Source organism: Cervus elaphus, chromosome 19 (genome assembly GCF_910594005.1).
Source record: "Cervus elaphus chromosome 19, mCerEla1.1, whole genome shotgun sequence".
NCBI classification, from domain to species: Eukaryota; Metazoa; Chordata; class Mammalia; order Artiodactyla; family Cervidae; genus Cervus; species Cervus elaphus.
This window is the reverse complement of record NC_057833.1, coordinates 57941928-57961073: the sequence shown is the minus strand read 5'-3', so window position 1 is coordinate 57961073 and position 19146 is coordinate 57941928. Positions and strand designations below refer to the sequence as shown.

Genomic DNA, 19146 nt, shown 5'->3' with positions numbered 1-19146 from the left:
GAGCCGCACGTGGACCTACTTGGCTACAGTAAAGGGTGTGCTTGTGAGAGAAGCAGGTAGGGCAGACTGGGTCCATTCCATGAATTTCTCAAATGCTAAAGCAATACATATCTTCTTGCTTGCTAAGTAATGGGAATATCTAAAGAACTGTATGTTGGGGGGCATGTAATGATGAAACCATAACTCTTATTTTAGCTTAATCTCATAAAATATGTAGCACAGTGTGGAAATCAGACCAATTAAGAAAGCTTCTACAGTGTTTGCTTTTAGTGTCTGTTTTAAAACTTAAAATAAGAGAATAATGCTCAAAGGTGGAATATCAGACATTGATAAAAAGAGAACTTTTGTCTATGTCTTTCCTGTACACCCACTCCGCTACTGCCACCAACTATGCCATTATTACCTCAGTTCTCCATGGTAATTTAAACTTTCTGTTGTATATTTCTGGGGTGCACAGCCAGGCTGATTTGCACTCACTTACTAGAGGCTATGGAGGTACCAGGCAAGTACCAGGTTTTGCTTTTACTATGCCTTTGGTTTTTGGAGAAACTAGGGGATTATTCTAACCTAGAGCCATTGAGTTTCTCCAACCATGGGGAGAGATGGCTAATGAATTGCCCTGGGAATCTTTTATTCGTAGTCTTGGGTGCAGTCCTGAGCTGACATGGAGTATCATTGATTTCTGATGAGTAAATCAGAATTGTGGGAAGAGTGGTTGCATCATCCTACCTTCCTGGAATTCTGGAGTTCAGGACAATCTCCAAGGCTTCCCCACATTAGGACATGTCTGTAAAACTCCCTGTTTTTTAGAGTTTCACAGTGCTAGACATGAACCTGGGGTTCTGTGTGACACTTTGGGTTACAACGGAAGGTTATGCAACATTTCATAGTTGTCTCTGCATCAAGAAGAGAAAGTAATTTTCATTACTTCAAGACTTCAGAATCAGACTTAATACCTCCTTAGTAGTAATAGAAGTGTTAGTTGCTAAGTTGTGTCCGACTCTTTGTGTTTATGGGCTGCAGCCCACCAGGTTCCTCTGTCCATGGAATTTTCCAGGCAAGAATACTGGAATGGGTTGCCATTCCTTTCTCCAGGGGATCTTCCTGATCCAGGGATCTAACCCTGGTCTCCTGCATTGCAGGCAGATTCTTTTCCCTCTGAGCCACCAGGAAAGCCCCACCACCTCCTTAATTTTACTCAGTTATCCAGCCTAATTGTTATGGCTCAAAGATCAGGTTATCATAAATCTTTGGAAGGTAGGTTCATCTAGTTTAATCTAGAAGTTGGAGAATTTGCTTACCTAGTTTCAACAACAAAAGAGGGAATTTTCTCTTTGATGGCTTCAAAGGGTGTGGTGTTTTCTTCTTGTAGAACCACAAAGCTAATTCTTTGTGCCATGATGAGCATTGTCACTAAACTCTTCTTCCAAGAAGTTGTGTGGCATAAATAGTATGATATTTTTTTGAGAATGTAATCAGAGCAACAAGTATGATGTCCATGGAATAGTTCTAGATTTCTCTATCTGCTTCAGTACAATTGTGAGTCAAGTAACAGGAATAGTTGGTTCAAGAAAAAGGTAATATTTAATTCAGGAACTCTGGATTTAAATCCTCAGACTTTGGAATAAATCTTTCCCACCCTCTCAGCCCCTTTCCTCTGATGAGTATTAAGAGTGACTCCAGTTTATTCATCTGCTTTTTTCATTTAATTAAATAGACCTGATTCCTGACCTGAGGCCCTCCCCTCACACTTCCCCCAAGATTGCTTCCTCTGTTCTGGTGTTTTCTCTCTCTTGCTTTCAGAATTAATAGGAAACCTGGCCTCTGAGCTGTTCTCAGCATCGTTAAGTGTGAACCTTCCCTGTCAAAATCTTCACAAGGAATATGAGTCACAGCATCACCAGGGTGATGAGGTCACGATACCACAGCCCCTGCTTTAAAAATGTATTTGTACTTTTCTGTTGTAAATCGATTTTACGAGAACTATGAAATTGGGGTGACAGCTCTGAAGCCTGTTCTTTTAGACACTGGTAACTGGCTCAGCCTTGGCAGGCACTGGCCATGACCACGTCATGCTCTGGGTTCTCCCACCAAGCACTCCACTTTTCACCTCGCCTGGGAGGCTGGAGACAGTGCATGCAGTGAGTGCTGGTGTCTCCTGGGGTCGTTTTACCTCCCCTGCAACTGTGCGAAGTTTTGAGTTCAAACCCTGGCTCTGTTACTTACTAGCTTGTGATTTTGAGCAAGTTATTTAATGTCCCTGTGCCTAAGCCCCTTCACCTATAAAATTAAATTTAATAACTCTATTTTTATATTTACAACATATAATAAAGTGCCTAGAAGAGTAGTTGGCACATGGTACTATATAATTCTTCAATTTATTATTAGAATAAAGTACCCTCAGAGGGTATTTTATAGTACCTTTAAAGAGGCTTTTTGAGAGAAGCATTTGTTATTTTTATGAAATATGCATAACCCTAAAAAATTCCTCCATAATCGATCAGAGACAGAAAACTATAATGCACCTAATCCTTAGTCTCCAGAAAGTAGCAACTTTCACTCACTTGTATTGTCTTCTTCCAGGCAATTATTTATTGAGTTTTTAAATACCAGACATTTTACAAATACTGTTTTCTTTCTTCCTCAAGAAGAAAACTGTTTTCTTTCTTTCTTTCCTCAAGAAAGTCTGCACAGTAAATGTTAGTATCTATATGGTGGATATAGAAGCTAAATTCTGAAGAAATTAAGTCATTTATTACAGGTCATATATTTAAACCATGGCTAAACCAGGATTTGAACATGAATTGTTTGAGCCAAAAGCCATGCCAGGGAATATCTAATCAGTGAATTCAGTGCCTGGTGACCTAAAGAGAATTTGATGTCTAAAAACAAAGGGAGGGGCAAGTAAAGAAGAGTGACAAGAATAACAACATTAGCAAATTTAGATTCAGTTATGATTTATGGATTTTTCTAGAGTCTTGTATGTTTGCCCTTATACTATCCAACAGCTTGGGGATAGAATTTCAGTTAAAATGGAAATAAGTCTATTTGTCTTGAAACTGTATGCCATTGAACTGACATCCCCACCCCTCCTCACCAAAAATATTCATTTGTTTTTTCCACACATGAAAGAATACAACATATCTTCTAGAATCATAAAGAAAGCATGTTGTTCTTTTTTATTTTTCTTTAGATTTCTCAGGTGCTGTTCTAAATGGGCAATCACATACCTGTGATTGATATAGACTATTTAGGCATGTGCAAATAACTGTTGACAGATAGCAATGTGCCTGCAAAATCATCCCACTAGTCGCCTCATAGAAATAAGCATGTTGTACAAAGCAGTATGCTTGCTGTGCAGGTGCAGTTTCAAGAAAAATCACCCACTTCCCCCTTTCAAACATGTTCCTGCTCCTAATCCCTCCTATACAGAAATTCTGGAACCATCTGTTATAAGACCTAAAATGTAGGCCAGTTCTGTTCATTATAAAGTACTTCAAATAGTCTTAGTGCTGATATTAGCATTGCTACTGTAGCAATAGTAGCATTGCTACTATTCAATGACTCTTCTTTTTCGGAGTATTTTGTATTGAATTCTTAGATTGAATTCTGTTAGGTTCCTTAAAATGCAAGGAGATTGAAAACCTAGGTTTAAGATCTGTTCTACTATTTGTTGGGCTTTTCACCAATCTGTGTTTCAGTTGCTTCTGTTTACGAAGGGGAAAGCACCCTTGCTTAGCCTACTTCATTGTAATTCCTCAAGGAACAGTTTTATGAGGTGGAAAGTACTTCATAACCTGAAATATATAAATTCAATTTACTGTCATTTTTTTTTTTTAAAGCAAATAGTATCTCAGGTTCGTTTCCATACTTTGTCAACTATGTTTCACAATGACGTGCACCCTAATGACACATGTTAGATGTGTACTAGGTACAGTGACACTTGGAGGAGCTTCACTGATATCCAATGGGCACGCACTGGATCGAGTTGGAAGCCCCAAATCTTGATCTCCCTCTCCTTAGGACCACATGCTCCTAAGCTAACCTCCCACAAAGTTTCTGGCAGCTGCATTCATAGCTTTCACCAAGGATGAGTAAACAGAGGAGCTCTCAGAACCTACAGGGCAATTGTTTTCCTGATGTGGAAGAGCTATAGGCAGATAGTGAGATAGAGATGTGAAATAGGAGCTGTATTAGATTTTTTCTGTTGTTGTTGGATGGGGGTAGAGGTGTCAGGTAAAAGGTACATTTTGAGAATGAACACACTTCTAGTTTAAGTGAATTTCCGTCACAAAGACGCTGGATTGTGTGCTGGTTTAGACACAGGTAAAGTTAAAGAGGATTGGTGTGTGTGAGGAGAGAGGGATTGTGATTTACCCTTGACAGTATAAACAGATCTGCCCCCTTCCCAAGGATAGGAAAGAACTAGATTGAGTTTTATGGCATACTTTAGATGATTTTTGTTTCTCCCTCTGAGTATAGATAGTACTATAGACTTAAGGATCTGGACTCTCTCCTCCCTGGGTGGGGATACCAGCAGTGATGGACTCAGTCTAATGGTAATGTAGAAATTACATTGAGATGAGAGTGATGATGACAATGACGATGATGGGAAAATTAATTGTCCCTTTTTGAGAATGTACAATATAACAGGGACTGTGCCAAGTACTTTATATATATTAACTCATATAATGCTCACAGCAACCCAGTGAGATAACCCTGTTATTCCTCCATCTTACCTGGTGGCTCAGCTGGTAAAGAATCCGCCTGCAATGCAAGACACCTGGGTTTGATCCCTGGGTTGGGAAGAACCCCTAGAGAAAGGAACGGCTACCCATTCCAGTATTCTGGCCTGGAGAATTCCATGGACTGTACAGTCTATGAGGTCGCAAAGAGTCAGACATGACTGAGTGACTTTCACTTTCACAGGTAAGGAAGCTGCGGTTAACTTGCCCAAGATGAGGAGCTGGTAATTAAGTGGCAGAGCCAAGATTTCAACCTACGTATATCTAACTGTATAGCCTATGCTCTTACCACCAGGGAATATTGGCTTCCTACAGTCTATTTTAAAAAACATTAAATAGGGCTTCCTTGGTAGCTCAGTGGTAAAGAATCCACCTGCCAAAGCAGAAGACACAGATTTGATTCCTGGTCTGGGAAGATCCCACATGTCATGGAGCAACTAAGCCCGTGCACCATAACTACTGAGCCAGAGGAGCCACTGCAGTGAGAAGCCTGTTCACCACTCAGATATAAGAGTGGTCCCTGCTGTCCGCAACTAGAGAAAAGCCCGTGCAGCAAAAAAGACCCAGCACAGCCAAAAATAAATAAATAAAATAATTTGTTAAAAGACAGTTTTTTTTGTTTGTTTTTTTTTAAAGCACTGAACAAAGACAGGGATTGAGGGCAAGCCCAGTCTTTAGACATTGGATAATAGCTTTCTGTTTCCCCATTTACCTTGATTATAAAGCAGACACAGTGATGTCTTCCTCACAGGATTTTGATGAGAACTGAATTTAAATACTAACTATATATGTGGTATGCTCCCTATAAATTAAGAGGAGAGAGAGCTATGGCTGCTGGGGAGTAGTTTGACAAAACCCCAAGCATTCGTTTTCCAGAGAGAAGCAATGACACCCAGTCAGTTATCTGGGTGCTGCCCACTTACATGCTCTTTGATCACCAACACAGCATGGCATGTAGTCACTTAACAACAACCACAAATAAATATTTTGGGGGCATCAACCATGTGCCAGCCCTGTTTTACCTACCAAGGCTTTGAGGATTATACAAAACTGACAAACCCTGCTTCCAGAGGCTTTATAGTCCAGGGGACAATTCAGTTAATAATGAGATAAAAATATATGTCAGGTGCATATAAGCACAGAGAAGGAAAAACCAGGTGAGTAGACCAACAGTGACACTATTTGGGGAAGGACATATAGCAGAGTGAATGAGGAGTGTCTCTGTCACTCATCTGTTCACTGGAAAAAATTTATCCAGTACTGCTGACTTAGAATGTAGTAAATTACATTTCATAATGAAAGAAGTTTAATTAAGAAAAGAATAAATCAGTCATCACTAGTCAGTATAGTAGGAAGAATATGGCAATTTAAATGAATATTTATCTCATCGTGTTTTAATTTCCTGAACCAGAGACATTTTGCAGAATCTTACCTGATAGGAAAGCAGAGCTTTTGGTCAAGTTCACTGGGCTCTGGGGCTTCTTTTCCTTCTGGTTGGCTCTGGGAACCTTCTCCAGCAGCTTGGGGTGTGGTTTGCTCTTGGGAATGCTCAACTGGGTGGAATTCACCTGCAGTGGTACAAGGGACTGTCTGCCAGTCAGGCTTGTCTGTCTTTTCCCAGATGTATTGGTTGCCATCTGCTCTCCTCTTTCGTCACTTGTTGGCAGAGGAAGCCTCACAGTCCCACTCATCATCTGGTGTGTGAGTTCAGCCACTTCAGCAGCCTGATAAGGAGTCCCTCTATTGTGTTCCCAGCTCATTGGCCATAGTAGGCACAGAGACTTCTCCTAGAGCAGGGTTTGGTATCTCCTCACCTTGTCCACCTCTCCTTCCTTCCAGTGTGCCACTTAAGAGGTAGTGATCACTTGTAGAGGTGGTTATTGTTGTTGTTTAGTCGCTAAGTCATGTCTGACTCTTTTGTGACCCCATGAACTGTAATCTGCCAAGCTCCTTCTGTCCATGTGATTTCCCAGGAAAGAATACTGGAGTATGTTGCCGTTGCCATTTCCTGCTCCAGGGGATTTTTCTGACCCAGGGATTGAACCCAAATTTCTTACATTGGCAGGCAAAATCCTTACCATTGAGCAACCTGGGAAGCCAAGGTAGAGAACTGCAATCAGCAGCTCTCATCAGAGACTGCTTCTGCTGCTCAAGCATGGAGCCCTTTCCTTTCAGAGTTGACTCTCAGCTGGCATTTGCTTGAGAATCACTGACTTTGACCCTTGATTCAGTTAGCTCACTTATACCTCTTTCACCATACCCAAAGAGTACTCTTTTTCTGAAAGAGTTTAGTCAAATTATTCTGTCTAGCACGGGCCCTTAGAGATTTGTTATTCAGTTGCCAAGTCATGTCCAACTCTTTGCAACCCCATGGACTGAGCACACCAGGCTTCCCTGTCCTTCACTATCTCCTGGAGTTTGCTCAGACTCAAGTCCATTGAAATGGAGATGCCATCCAACTATCTCATTCTCTGTCATCCATCTCTCCTCCTGCCCTCAATCTTTCTCAGCATCAAGGTCTTTTCCAATGAGTTGGCTCTTCGCATCAGGTGGCCAAAGTATTGGAGCTTCAGCATCAGTCCTTCCAATGAGTATTCAAGGTTGATTTCCTTTAGGATTGACAGATTTGATCTCTTTGCTGTCCAAGGGACTCTCAAGAGTCTCCTCTAGGACTATAATTCAAAAGCATTAATTTTTTAGACCAGAAGAAGTATATGCCTCGTCTTAACCCTGGCCTCTTCCCAGTGCCCATTTGAAGAAGGGGGCTTCCTTCCTTGAATATCTAAGGGACCAGTCATCTCTAGCCTACAACCTTAGGCCATGGGGCTGGCTCATTATACAGATTAAGTCTTAACAGGGAAGGCTAGAGTCTCCAACAACCTTCCCGGAATATTTTCATCTGTTTAACTTATAAAGAGGTGAGATATATATTAGAAAAATAATTTGATTGATATGATTCCAGATAACCTGTGGGTAAGATGAATATGTTTGTCTTTTTTTCTAGATTTGTTTCCCTTTCTAAGTGTTTTTTAAATTATTATCAATGTCATTTCTATAGTTTTGTGACTTGTCTGATTCCTGCTCTTTCATTTCTATAATTGGATTCTTTGTTCAACCTCACTGCAAGAAGTCAGTTATTCAGTTAGGTGTTGGGCAAACATATACTTGTCTTAGCCAGATGCTCTTGAAGTCCATCACTGGGAAATGATTAAAAACTGACCAAAAAAATTAATCCCAGATTAATTTGCTTATCATCTTTCTGAAATGGCAGTAATTGAGTTTCAAATTTTAAATTCATCCAACAAAGATTAACTGAGCACCTACTATATGCTAGACACCATTCTAGAAACTGGAGATTCATCTGTAAGCAAAAAAAGACTTTTGTATGCTGACTTTTGTCTGTTAGAAGGTGCCAATTATAGTATGCTCTTTGCTTCATCTCCATCTGTCTTTGTGGGACAAATAGAGTTATACATACACAAAATAAAAGATAACTCTTTTGAATGGAAACTGAGTTCTTCACCAGTAGTGCTTTATACTGTGTTGAATATGCCACTTCATATTCTTTAGGAAGTTGCTGGGCTGCACATGTTAAATAAATAATATATGAAAGTGAGTGAAGACCCATATCTTCATCAGTATCCATTATCTGAAAAGTTCACATTATTATTTCAGTTTCCATTGTGAGATTATTTGGTTTTTCACATAGTCAGTCAATCACTGAGCATTTCTTACCCACTTATTACCACTCTGGAACTGCAGTGCTATGCTGCATGCTTCATCTGAAAAGGAAAAGAGAATTCCCTCACTACCACTGTGCCAGGATTTGCAAAGTAGCTCTTTTTTTTTTTTAAAGGGGGCAGATATACTCTTAGTGTATTTCTCTCTCTCTTTTATATAATAATTTTATTCTGTTTATTTTTTAATGTTCTGGGACTTCATTACTGCTCTGGCTTTTCTCTAGTTATGGCAAATGGAGGCTACTTTCTAGTTGCACTGCATGAACTTCTCACTGCAGGAGCTTCTCTTATTCCCAGCACAGGCTACAGGGTATGCAGTAGTCACAGCATGTGGGCTCAGTATCTGTACCTCCTGGGTTCTAGAGCTCAGACTCAATAGTTGTGGTGCACAGACTTAATTGATCCACGGCATGTGGCATCTTCCCAAATCAAACCCTCATCTCCTGCACTGGTAGGCAGATTCTTCACCACTGAGCCACCGGGGAAGCCTGCAAAGTCAATCTTGATGTCTCACGTTCCCCCAGAGAATTGCCCAATTGTCATATGTCTGGGCCCCCAACTGTCTAGGAACTAAGAGAATTCTTCATTGCACTGAAGATCATAGCTCAAAAAAATGATGGCCTTTGTTGGCTGGAGCACAACAGTTTCATTGCATTTATTTACATCCTGTTCGCCATCCCCTCACACCCTTAGTAAGACTTTCAAACCAGATTGAGTGTTAAGAGACCCCCATATCTGAGCTATGCCTATTCATCTTCTAAATGACATCTTCTTTCCTAGAACTACCTGAAAACCTGAAGACATTTCCTCTACAAAACTGAACAAGGTTGGCCCATCCTGCTTTCACTCTTCCATAAGGGGTGATCCTCTGGATTTCTGATCTTTGACTAGATTCAGTGCAAGTACAGAAACTCCACTGGGGATTTCCTTAATACTTGGACATGTCTCCTAAAGTACATGCTATCAACTATGCTCAAAGCCAACTAAATAAAAAAACAGAGTGAAATTTTCTTATGTGAATTTTCCCTCAATAAATTATTAACAAAAATAGAGTGAGCCATAAGTAGATATTTATTAGATTTGTACAGATCCATTCACACTTTACTCTGGTTCTGATCTCTCTGGCCCTTCAATTTGGCTTCTCGGAAATATCTTTCACTCAATCAAATTGAAAATATTTTGGTTTACTAAAGATATTCTTAGAAATAAGAACTGATGCACATCAATAACTTTTTAAAAGCATTTGAAATTCAATCCTGTTTCAAAGATAATGTAAAGTATTATCACTGTAGTGTTAAGAGCTAGCAGAAGTTGATACAGGACCACATTTTTCTGTATTTGGAAGGCTAAAGTATTCCTGTGATAACTGCAAAAAGCTAAATGAATTGAAATGTTCCAGTTGAATGGCTGATGTTATTTTAGTTCTGAAAATTAAGCATTTATAGATTTTTGCCTAAAGCTCTTGTAACATAACAAATGCAAATGTTTGGACATCTTAGACTGAATCCTAATTTGTCCACTCCTTCTCCCCCCAGAGAAAAAGGAAATTATTAACCAGAGCTTATTATTGGGTATGAAATACCTGTTTCTTTTATCTGGTTTTCTTATTTGTGATTCTTAAATGGTGATGAAAAGTATTGCCCTTTCACCCAATGGACCTTAAAATTTGACTAGATCCCAACAAGTGAGTAAGCTTCCCTGGTGGCTCAGTGGTAAAGAATCCACTGGGTTTGATCCCTGGGTCAAGAAGATCCCCTGGAGAAGGAAATGGCAACCCTCTCCAGGCAAGAGCCTGGGAAATCCCATGGACAGAGGAGCCTGACAGGCTATAGTCCATGGGGTCACAAAAGAGTCAGACACGACTTAGTAACTAAACCAACAACAACAAAAACAGCAAGTTAGTGAAATGGTTCCCTTCATCTCCTTCAAACCAATATTCATCCAAGACTTTAGCCTTCATTGAGAAGTAAACATTTTCCATACCTTGGTTTCCTTTAAGATCTCACAAATTACAGTGCTCCCAAAGAACTTTTCAGTACAAATTCTCAGCTATAACAATGAAGATTTCTGAAAAAATCATGGTGACTCATCATGACCCTCTTCCTACATGTAAGGAACTGCATTGGCAGGTCCCCATTCATTAATTCATGGATAGCAACATCTCCATGTAAAAATGAGAGGATTTCATCAGAGCTCAGCACAAAGCTTATTTGTGGCCAAGCTGAGTTTAAGAAATAAATATTTTAATAAAACTATAAACTGACTTTTTTTTAGCCATTAAATACCAGACTCTCCTTTTATCTGGACCTCCTCCATCTGTAACTGACATATTTAGACTATTGGCCTTACTTTATGGGCTTCCCAGTGGTGGTTATAGTGGTAAAGAACTCTCTTGCCAATGCAGGACAGGCAAGAGACATTTGATCCCTGGGTTGGGAAGATCCCCTGGAGGAGGGCATGGCAACTTACTCCAGTATTCTTGCATGGAAAATTCAATGGACAGAGAAGCCTAGCGGGCTACAGTCCATGGAGTTGCAAAGAGTTGGACATGGCTGAGCACATATACCCTACCATCCTTACTTTATAGACGGGTGAAAGTTCAGATGTCTCCTTGAATTCCTGGGAAATCACTGATTGCTAAATACTATGAGGTTATTTTCTAGAAGTATATTTTAAAAAGAGTCCTGTGTGGACAGACACAGTTTCTGTCTGCTCACTAGTATGTCTGTGGTGCCCAGCATAGGCACTCAGTGTTGTTAAATGAATAGATGAACCAGGATGTTGACATGACACTTTATGGACAGTCTGCAAGAAAGACTAAGTTATTCGAGGTCACTGATGCAATAAAATTGGACTTGGAGTTGGGTAGGAAGGGAGAGGACCTAAGTTCAAATACAAATGAGACCACTGACTGATTCACTCATGGTATCAACTAAAGCAAATTTTCAGGGCACAGCTTTCCCCATTAGAAGCTGAAAGAGTTGTGCTAAATGTACTGAGTGATCTCTGGTTTCCTGGGCTGACATGTTCCTTGTTTGGGACAAGCTCTTCTATTTTCAGTTGAGCAAAGTTCTATGTGGTCTGATGCTCTGCGGCTTCCCCCACAGCCAGTCTTGGGAAACCTTCTCTCCTTGTCTCCTCTCTCAGCAAAATACACTACAAATGCTATTACCTCTAGGACTGTGAAAGGAAATTTACCAGAAAATAACCTGGGGTTTGTCATATTCATGGAATTAATTACAAGCACCAAAGAAATTTGCACACTTCGGAATTTTCTGGCTTAAGGTCCAGTTTGTATTTAAAATATTTTTATTTCTGGATGCCTCGGTACAGTCATTTAAGTCTGACCTCATCTTACGCTGGTTTTCCTTCCCCACCTTCCTCCCCATTCCCCTCCTCTTCTTCCTTCCCCTGTCTTTCCATTCCCTTTCGCTTCCTTCATTGTCTTTGTCTCTTTCCCTCTATCTGTACAATTTGTATTAGTTGTCTATTCCTACTTAATTCCTAAAATCCAACTCCCCTAAATCTCTAATGATATTAAGGGGCCCAGCAGTTCCTCCTGGAGAAGCTGCATGTCTGTTGTGGTACTTTGGGCACTTCCTTGGGTGTATCTACCTCCTGGGTTCCCAGCTTTTGTAGGGTTGTCTCACTTCTCTGCTAACCATGTTTTTTTTCCACATTCTCTCCCTTCCTACCCACCCCTTCCTGTCTTGTGCCCCTTCCACTCCTGGATTGTCCAGGTGAGACTGATCCCACAATCTTCACACCCACATCTAGTTTAAGCCTTTCTAAATAGTCATTTCAACACAAAGGCTGTACACAGAAGCTTAAGTCCTCATCATTTGGAAAGTTAAAGTGACAGATGATTTGATAAATTGAGACAAAGAGAGAAAAACAGATTGGGGATGAAGGTGAAAAGAACTTAGAGGAACTCTTCCTTCATCCTTATAGAGTAATCTTCTTTATATCATTCAGACACTCAGCTTCCTTGTAAAGTATCTTCTTTTTATCATTCAGACTTAACTTCCTTCTTTTTATATTTTCCAAAGTTTTAAGAGTTTATCTCTTTTCTTTTATGTTCTTAAAGAGTAAAGGGTGGTGCAGTTTTCTTGAGTCACCAGAGGGTCTTTTATCCCCACTTGCCTACTCAAATATTTGGCTTATTTACTTTCATGAGTACCAATACTTGTATTAAAGAACCATTTGGCATCAAGGCCCAAGTGCAGATGTCCTATCACATAAGATGGTGCCTCATTCAGAAAATTCAAGATAGAGTAAAATAAATTAACAACATCTTGGCTGCATGCTCCATTCACAACTGTTAATTTAACAGGGTTATGCTTCCATCTCTGAGCAGAGGGCTCCTGGCAGGGACAGCTGCTCCCGTGCCCCAGATTGTGCTGTGTGTGCCCCAGTAGGAGTCCTCAAGAGCAGCAGGAGAGCGGGAAGGTGGTATGCATCCGAGCACTGAGCAGTGTGGCAGCATGGCACTGGGAGGAGGAAGCAGAGGAGGCCCCTGCAAAGAGCTGTCGTGCACACCTTCATTCTCTGTGTGAATACATGTGCAGTTAATTGAAGAAAAAGAAAAACTTGCCTTGAGTTTTACTGGAAATTTATCCATCCTGCTTTTACTCTCAGAGGCAGTTTATTTTCAAAACTGCCTTTGTATACCCATGAGCATGTTGATGGACCTAAGCAATACAGGCCCATATGCTTGTCTGAAGAATGTCAGGTCTACATCATGATGAACAGGATCTGGGTCACTGGGACAGAACTGGTATGACAGGTGGAAAACATGCATCATGTTGGCCTGCTGTGATTTGCATCCTAAACTGGAGCAAAGGCCAAGGTCAGGCCAAGGTCGAGATTGGGGCCAAGCAGAGGACTTGGTACATGATCAGCATTCTCTAATTAATGGTCTTTTGCTGCATTGTTCACTGCTGTATTTCCCCATTGCCTAAGAGAGTATTCACAAAAGCTAATTTATTGTGGTGATTATTTTGCAATATATACAAATACTGAATCACTATGTTGTACACCTGAAACTAGTAGAATGGTTATATGGGAACTAAAAGTAACCACACAGGGACAGCATGGTGGGCAATGACACTATAGAGAATTCTGAGTACTCACTTGCTAGGCGTTTCTTTTCATGACTATACCTTTTATTCCTCTCCTCTGATTCAATTTCCCTGTGGAAAAAAGTTATTTGCAGCCTATGTTATGCTTTAACCTGATCAAGTGGTAAAAAGTTCACTTTCTAGTCTCTTGCCTTCAGTACTAAGATGGCTCTATTGATGATAATATAAAACTAATTTTAAGTTTAAATTGCTTTGAGAATAAGAAATTGTGATTTAGTGAATATATGCCACTGTTTCAAAAGTGGAAGCTGTGTTTTCTACTCTTTCTTTTTAAAAAGAACTCAAGATTAATGACCATTTTCTGAATTCAAACCTTGAAGGCCTGGTATGTTCATTACTGATGCTGGACCACACACAGAAGGAAGTGGATGTTATTTTGTGACTAGCATTTTGAATTCTCAAATCCTGAACAAACCTCACAGAGCCCTGGAACTCATCTGCATTTTACATAAGACCCTCATGGAATTTCCTGTTTAAACCTTTAACATACTCTTTGCCCCAAACCTACTGGTTTCCTTACCAAGCTTGAAATGTTGAGGAAACAAATAGACTCCCACAATACTTTTTTAAATCATAAAGTTTTTCACAGAGTCTCTCACAAAAACCTGAAAAATCAACATCTTTCAGAGCTCTTCGATGAAAACCTAGGGTGGGTGTGACTTGAATTTCCAAAGTACATCTACAAAAAGGCTGATTTAAGTTTGGTCAAGGAGAGACACTGAGTTAGGAAAAGAACGACAGATAAAATAATACCAATGATTCTGGAAGGCCAAAAGGACACTAATTTTTCTATAAAATAATGTGTTCTCTCCTAAGTTCTTTACCAGGGAAAGAAAGGAGGCATGGTTTGAATTTCCAGAGTACTGCTGATTTCTTAACTCCAAGTATGGTGCCTAGCACAAAATAAGTCATTCAATAAATATGTGTTGAATGCTGTGATTTGAAGGAAAAGAACATTGTTCCATCTCTTTTTTCCCCCCTTTTTTCTGTAAAGGTTGAAAAAAATGATGAGGACCAAAAGATTGAACAAGATGGCATCAAACCAGAAGATAAAGCTCATAAGGCCGCAACCAAAATTCAGGCTAGCTTCCGTGGACACATAACGAGGAAAAAGCTCAAAGGAGAGAAGAAGGGTGATGCCCCAGCCGCCGAGGCGGAGGTAAATGAGAAGGATGAAGCCGCCGTCGCCGAAGGCACGGAGAAGAAGGAAGGAGAAGGCTCCACTCCCGCGGAAGCGGCCCCAGGCGCCGGCCCCAAGCCCGAGGAGAAGACCGGCAAAGCCGGCGAAACTCCTTCCGAGGAGAAGAAGGGGGAGGGCGCCCCAGCTGCTTCCACAGAGCAGGCAGACCCCCAGGCTCCTGCCCCCTCGGAGGAGAAGGCCGGCTCTGCTGAGACAGAAAGTGCCACTAAAGCTTCCACTGACAACTCGCCGTCCTCCAAGGCCGAAGATGCGCCGGTCAAGGAGGAGCCTAAACAAGCCGACGTGCCTGCTGCTGTCACTGCTGCTGCCGCCACCACCCCTGCTGCAGAGGATGCTGCTGCCATGGCAACAGCCCAGCCTCCAACGGAGACTGCGGAGAGCAGCCAAGCCGAGGAGAAGATAGGTGAGCGACCTCCAGGGTCAGACGCCAAGGTGGGCAGGGATGGCAGGACGCGGGCAGGCGGCCGATCCGGAAAGCCAGGCCACCTGTGCCATCAAGGGAGGGGGGAAGATTCTAGAAGGTTTTTTTCAGGCAATCAAAGGAAGCTGCGCTGAATTCCCCAAAGTGACAGGACTTAGAGCTAACTCTGGCCGCTTACATTCCCAAGTATCTCCAAGCCTGAGCGAGAACTCAGGCAGGTCTGTGTAGCAGCCGGTACTAGACAGTCTGGCAGTTGCCTTGTTAATTGAATTGGCATAAAGAGTAAAGCTAGGTAATCCTGGTTGGGGGGAAAAAAACAACAACAACATTCTGTGTATAGGGTAGACTTCGTTTAATAAGTTATTACTGAGACTACACATATTTTATGGATGGGAATTAGCTAATGTGATTATCTGGCTCTAGGAAATGCCTGGTATAAATGCAGCCAACTCCCTATTGATTCAGATGATGTAGTTTGTGAATTGCCGGCAGCAAAAACATAATCTCAGACCACCTTTCCCTGTCCCACAATATGTTTCTGGGCATTCTCCCCACCATCAATTGGTGAATAGTGTGCATATGTGTATGCATGCTCAGAGAATGTTAATCGGAACATTAATCGGGGTCAAACTAATTAGGAAAATAAGTCTGTTGATCTTGCCAAAAACAAAAGAAAACTCCCAAATATAGAACATGTTGTGAAGTCAAACATAAATTATCATTTTATTATTGAAGATACTACTTTCTACCATACGCATACATGATTGAGGGTTGACTCTGCTTATAAAAAGGTACTAGATTCTCTTTGGTTTGGAGCTCTAACTTGGAGTTTTTTCACTATTACTGCCCAAAGAGCCTGTGAAGTATTGGAATAGGGCTTTCCCAGTGCAAGATAAATTTAAGGGAACTTCACCCCTCAACATGACCTGCCCCTCACCCCAGCACATCCACAGTGGTGAAGGAGGTCAACAGTTTCCGAAGTCTTTCTCTGGCCTGGTATGACACATAAATATCTTTCAGCCCCAAATCTTAAAGATAAACTTACTTCTGTGCCTGTTGAAAAAGTTGGGTTTACTCTTTCAAGATTTAGTGATTTAATGCATGTTGTGTCTAAGAACCCAGATTTGGACTGGACCACAGTGTACCTTTGGGAAAGGACCTAGTCCACGAGGATGCTCTCGGAAATGTCTTGCCATCTGACCGTTAGATTGAGAAAGTAATTATTGGACATTTGCCATGATATCCACTTCTCCACATTAGATACTGCAGGATGGCACAAGATTATTCTAGATATTTTCAGTTCTATGTCTTTTATCTTACTCCCTAAATTCTGTGAGTAAGAACCCAGAGTGTATTAACCATTATTGTTATTAGCGTCCTCTAACTTCAGATAAAATGCACATCTCTTTCTACCAGTGACTCATTTTAAATCTTTATTCTAACTACATATCTGCCCCAGGGGCCACACCTTGAGGTTAAGAAGATGGGAATATTTCCCTGGAAAAGGTAAGGCATGTGATAATGATGGTTTTGGTTTTAATTTACTCAGCAAGACAAACCTTATTAACTATTCTTGAGATGTAAGTTCCAGCCTTAGACATGATGGCTGGAAGTCACGTTGCATATGATAGACTATCTGTTAGGTAATTTTCATACATCTTAGAAATTGATTATGATTTAAATATAGAAAATATTTGACACTGCTCAGATCATATTTTTAAACTGGGTTTTCTGAAGTTGTAAGTAAAGACAGAAGCATATAATGTGATTAGGTAAATGCTCATGATTTGGATTAATAGAAAGGAGAATTGCTTGAATCAATGAAAAGTCTAAAAATAGTAATATTTTAAGGGAAGTTCAGTTTTATTATGTTTCAAGTTAGAATAATTCCAGTGAATTAATAAAATATTTTAAATAGTTACATGGTCAATACATGTCAAATGAATGAAAACTGGACAGCATCAGTTCATAACTGGACAATTCAATTCATAATTGTTTACGCATTCATATAGTCTTCCTACAACCTTTCTTAAGCCATTCATTTATTTTATTAAAAGTGTATCTGGTCAGTGAAAGCAAGTAGAGATCATGCACTGTCCTAAATTTTACAATTTCTGACTGAAATATGTCTCAGTTAGTCTGAGTTTCATATGTACACTGAAAGGTAATTGGTAAGTATAGATGAAGTTCAATTTGAAGCTAGTCACAAATGGAAATTTATTTTACATTGTCTCTGAGCTTAGGTAGGTATTGTCCTCTTGGTTAGATCTTCAAATGCTGCCTGTAATTTCTTCCTGGACTGATGTATCTATTAGCCTTGACTGCTATAGGTGACAAGCACAAATTACCCTGATATAGCAAGTCTCATGGAGTTGTAGAAACTAGAGATGACAAAGAGATCCATCACAGCACATCCAGCCCAGATTCCCATGGGCCCTGCACCACATTCTCCTCTGTATCTTATTGGATTTCATTCTAATCCAGGATAAAAGAACAATATTCCTAATTGATCTCTACTGTCTAGGAATGGATGGCTACCCTGGGTTGCTTTAGGATTCTGTGACTGCCTGTAGGGGTGGAGAGAGCAATCTGAGAAGGTTGAGTGGGTTTGGGGGCAGAAAAAGCCACAAGAGAGAGTCAAGATAAACATTGCTGTTGGTGAAAGGGTCAAAATTTTGGATCAGTTTGATCACTACTTTAATACAAATGGAAATTCTTTCTAAATTATAAATGTTTGGTTTATTTTACTACCTTTATATTAGTGAGTTTATAACAGATGGATTTCATTTGCGGTAGGACTTTCAGAATTTTTTTAATCCTCCAGTCATATCTTCTTGTCTCTGCTTTGCCACTCTGCCTGCACATCCTCTGTATATCTAAGGACAAAAATTTTCTGTGCATTTCTGATGATGATTCTTTTATAGGAGGAGTGTTTATGTTATCTTTATGGCACTGTCCCCCTTCAGCCATGAGGAGAGAACCTTCAATCCTCTTTTAATGACAATGTCTCTGGTGTCTTTTTGCTGGATAGAATCACTGTGCTCAGTGATTCTCAGGGAAAGAATTGTCTGCTGTGTCTCTTCTTCTCCCTGATAACTTGCTGACTTTCCCTGACAGAAGACACCAACATTTCTCCTCTGACTATTCTAAGTGATGTCGTACTACTAACAGAACACATCCAGGAAGCTAGAAATTGAGATGTTGACTGAGTAACCACCACAAGGTACTTGACTTTGGGAAGTAGGATGTATTACTCTAGGTTATGCGGATGACACCACCCTTATGGCAGAAAGTGAAGAGGAACTAAAAAGCCTCTTGATGAAAGTGAAAGAGGAGAGTGAAAAAGTTGGCTTAAAGCTCAACATTCAGAAAACTAAGATCATGGCATCCAGTCCCATCACTTCATGGCAAATAGATGTGGAAACAGTGGAAACAGTGGCTGACTTTATTTTGGGGGGCTCCAAAATCACTGCAGATGGTGACTGCAGCCATGAAATTTAAAGACGCTTACCCCTTGGGAGGAAAGTTATGACCAACCTAGATAGCATATTAAAAAGCAGAGACATTACTTTGCCAACAAAGGTCCGTCTGGTCAAGGCTATGGTTTTTCCAGTGGTCATGTATGGATGTGAGAGTTGGACTGTGAAGAAAGCTGAGTGCCGAAGAATTGACGCTTTTGAACTGTGGTGTTGGAGAAGACTCTTGAGAGTCCCGTGGACTGCAAGGAGATCTAACCAATCCATCCTAAAGGAGATAAGTCCTGGGTTATCATTGGAAGGACTGATGCTAAAGCTGAAACTCCAGTTCTTTGGCCACCTGATGCGAAGAGTTGGCTCATTGGAAAAGACCCTGATGCTGGGAGGGATTGGGGGCAGGAGGAGAAGGGGACGACAGAGGA

General features: G+C 40.7%; 1 protein-coding gene across 1 annotated transcript in view; it reads left to right on the top strand.

Annotated features, from left to right (window-relative positions):
• The window catches only part of GAP43 (growth associated protein 43), a 97954-nt gene that overhangs the window by 43005 nt on the left and 35803 nt on the right, over window positions 1–19146 (top strand). Inside the window, exon 2 of the mRNA XM_043874473.1 lies at window positions 14621–15230. Within this exon, the coding sequence (XP_043730408.1) occupies window positions 14621–15230 (610 nt within the window). The remainder of the gene's footprint in view (window positions 1–14620; window positions 15231–19146) is intronic.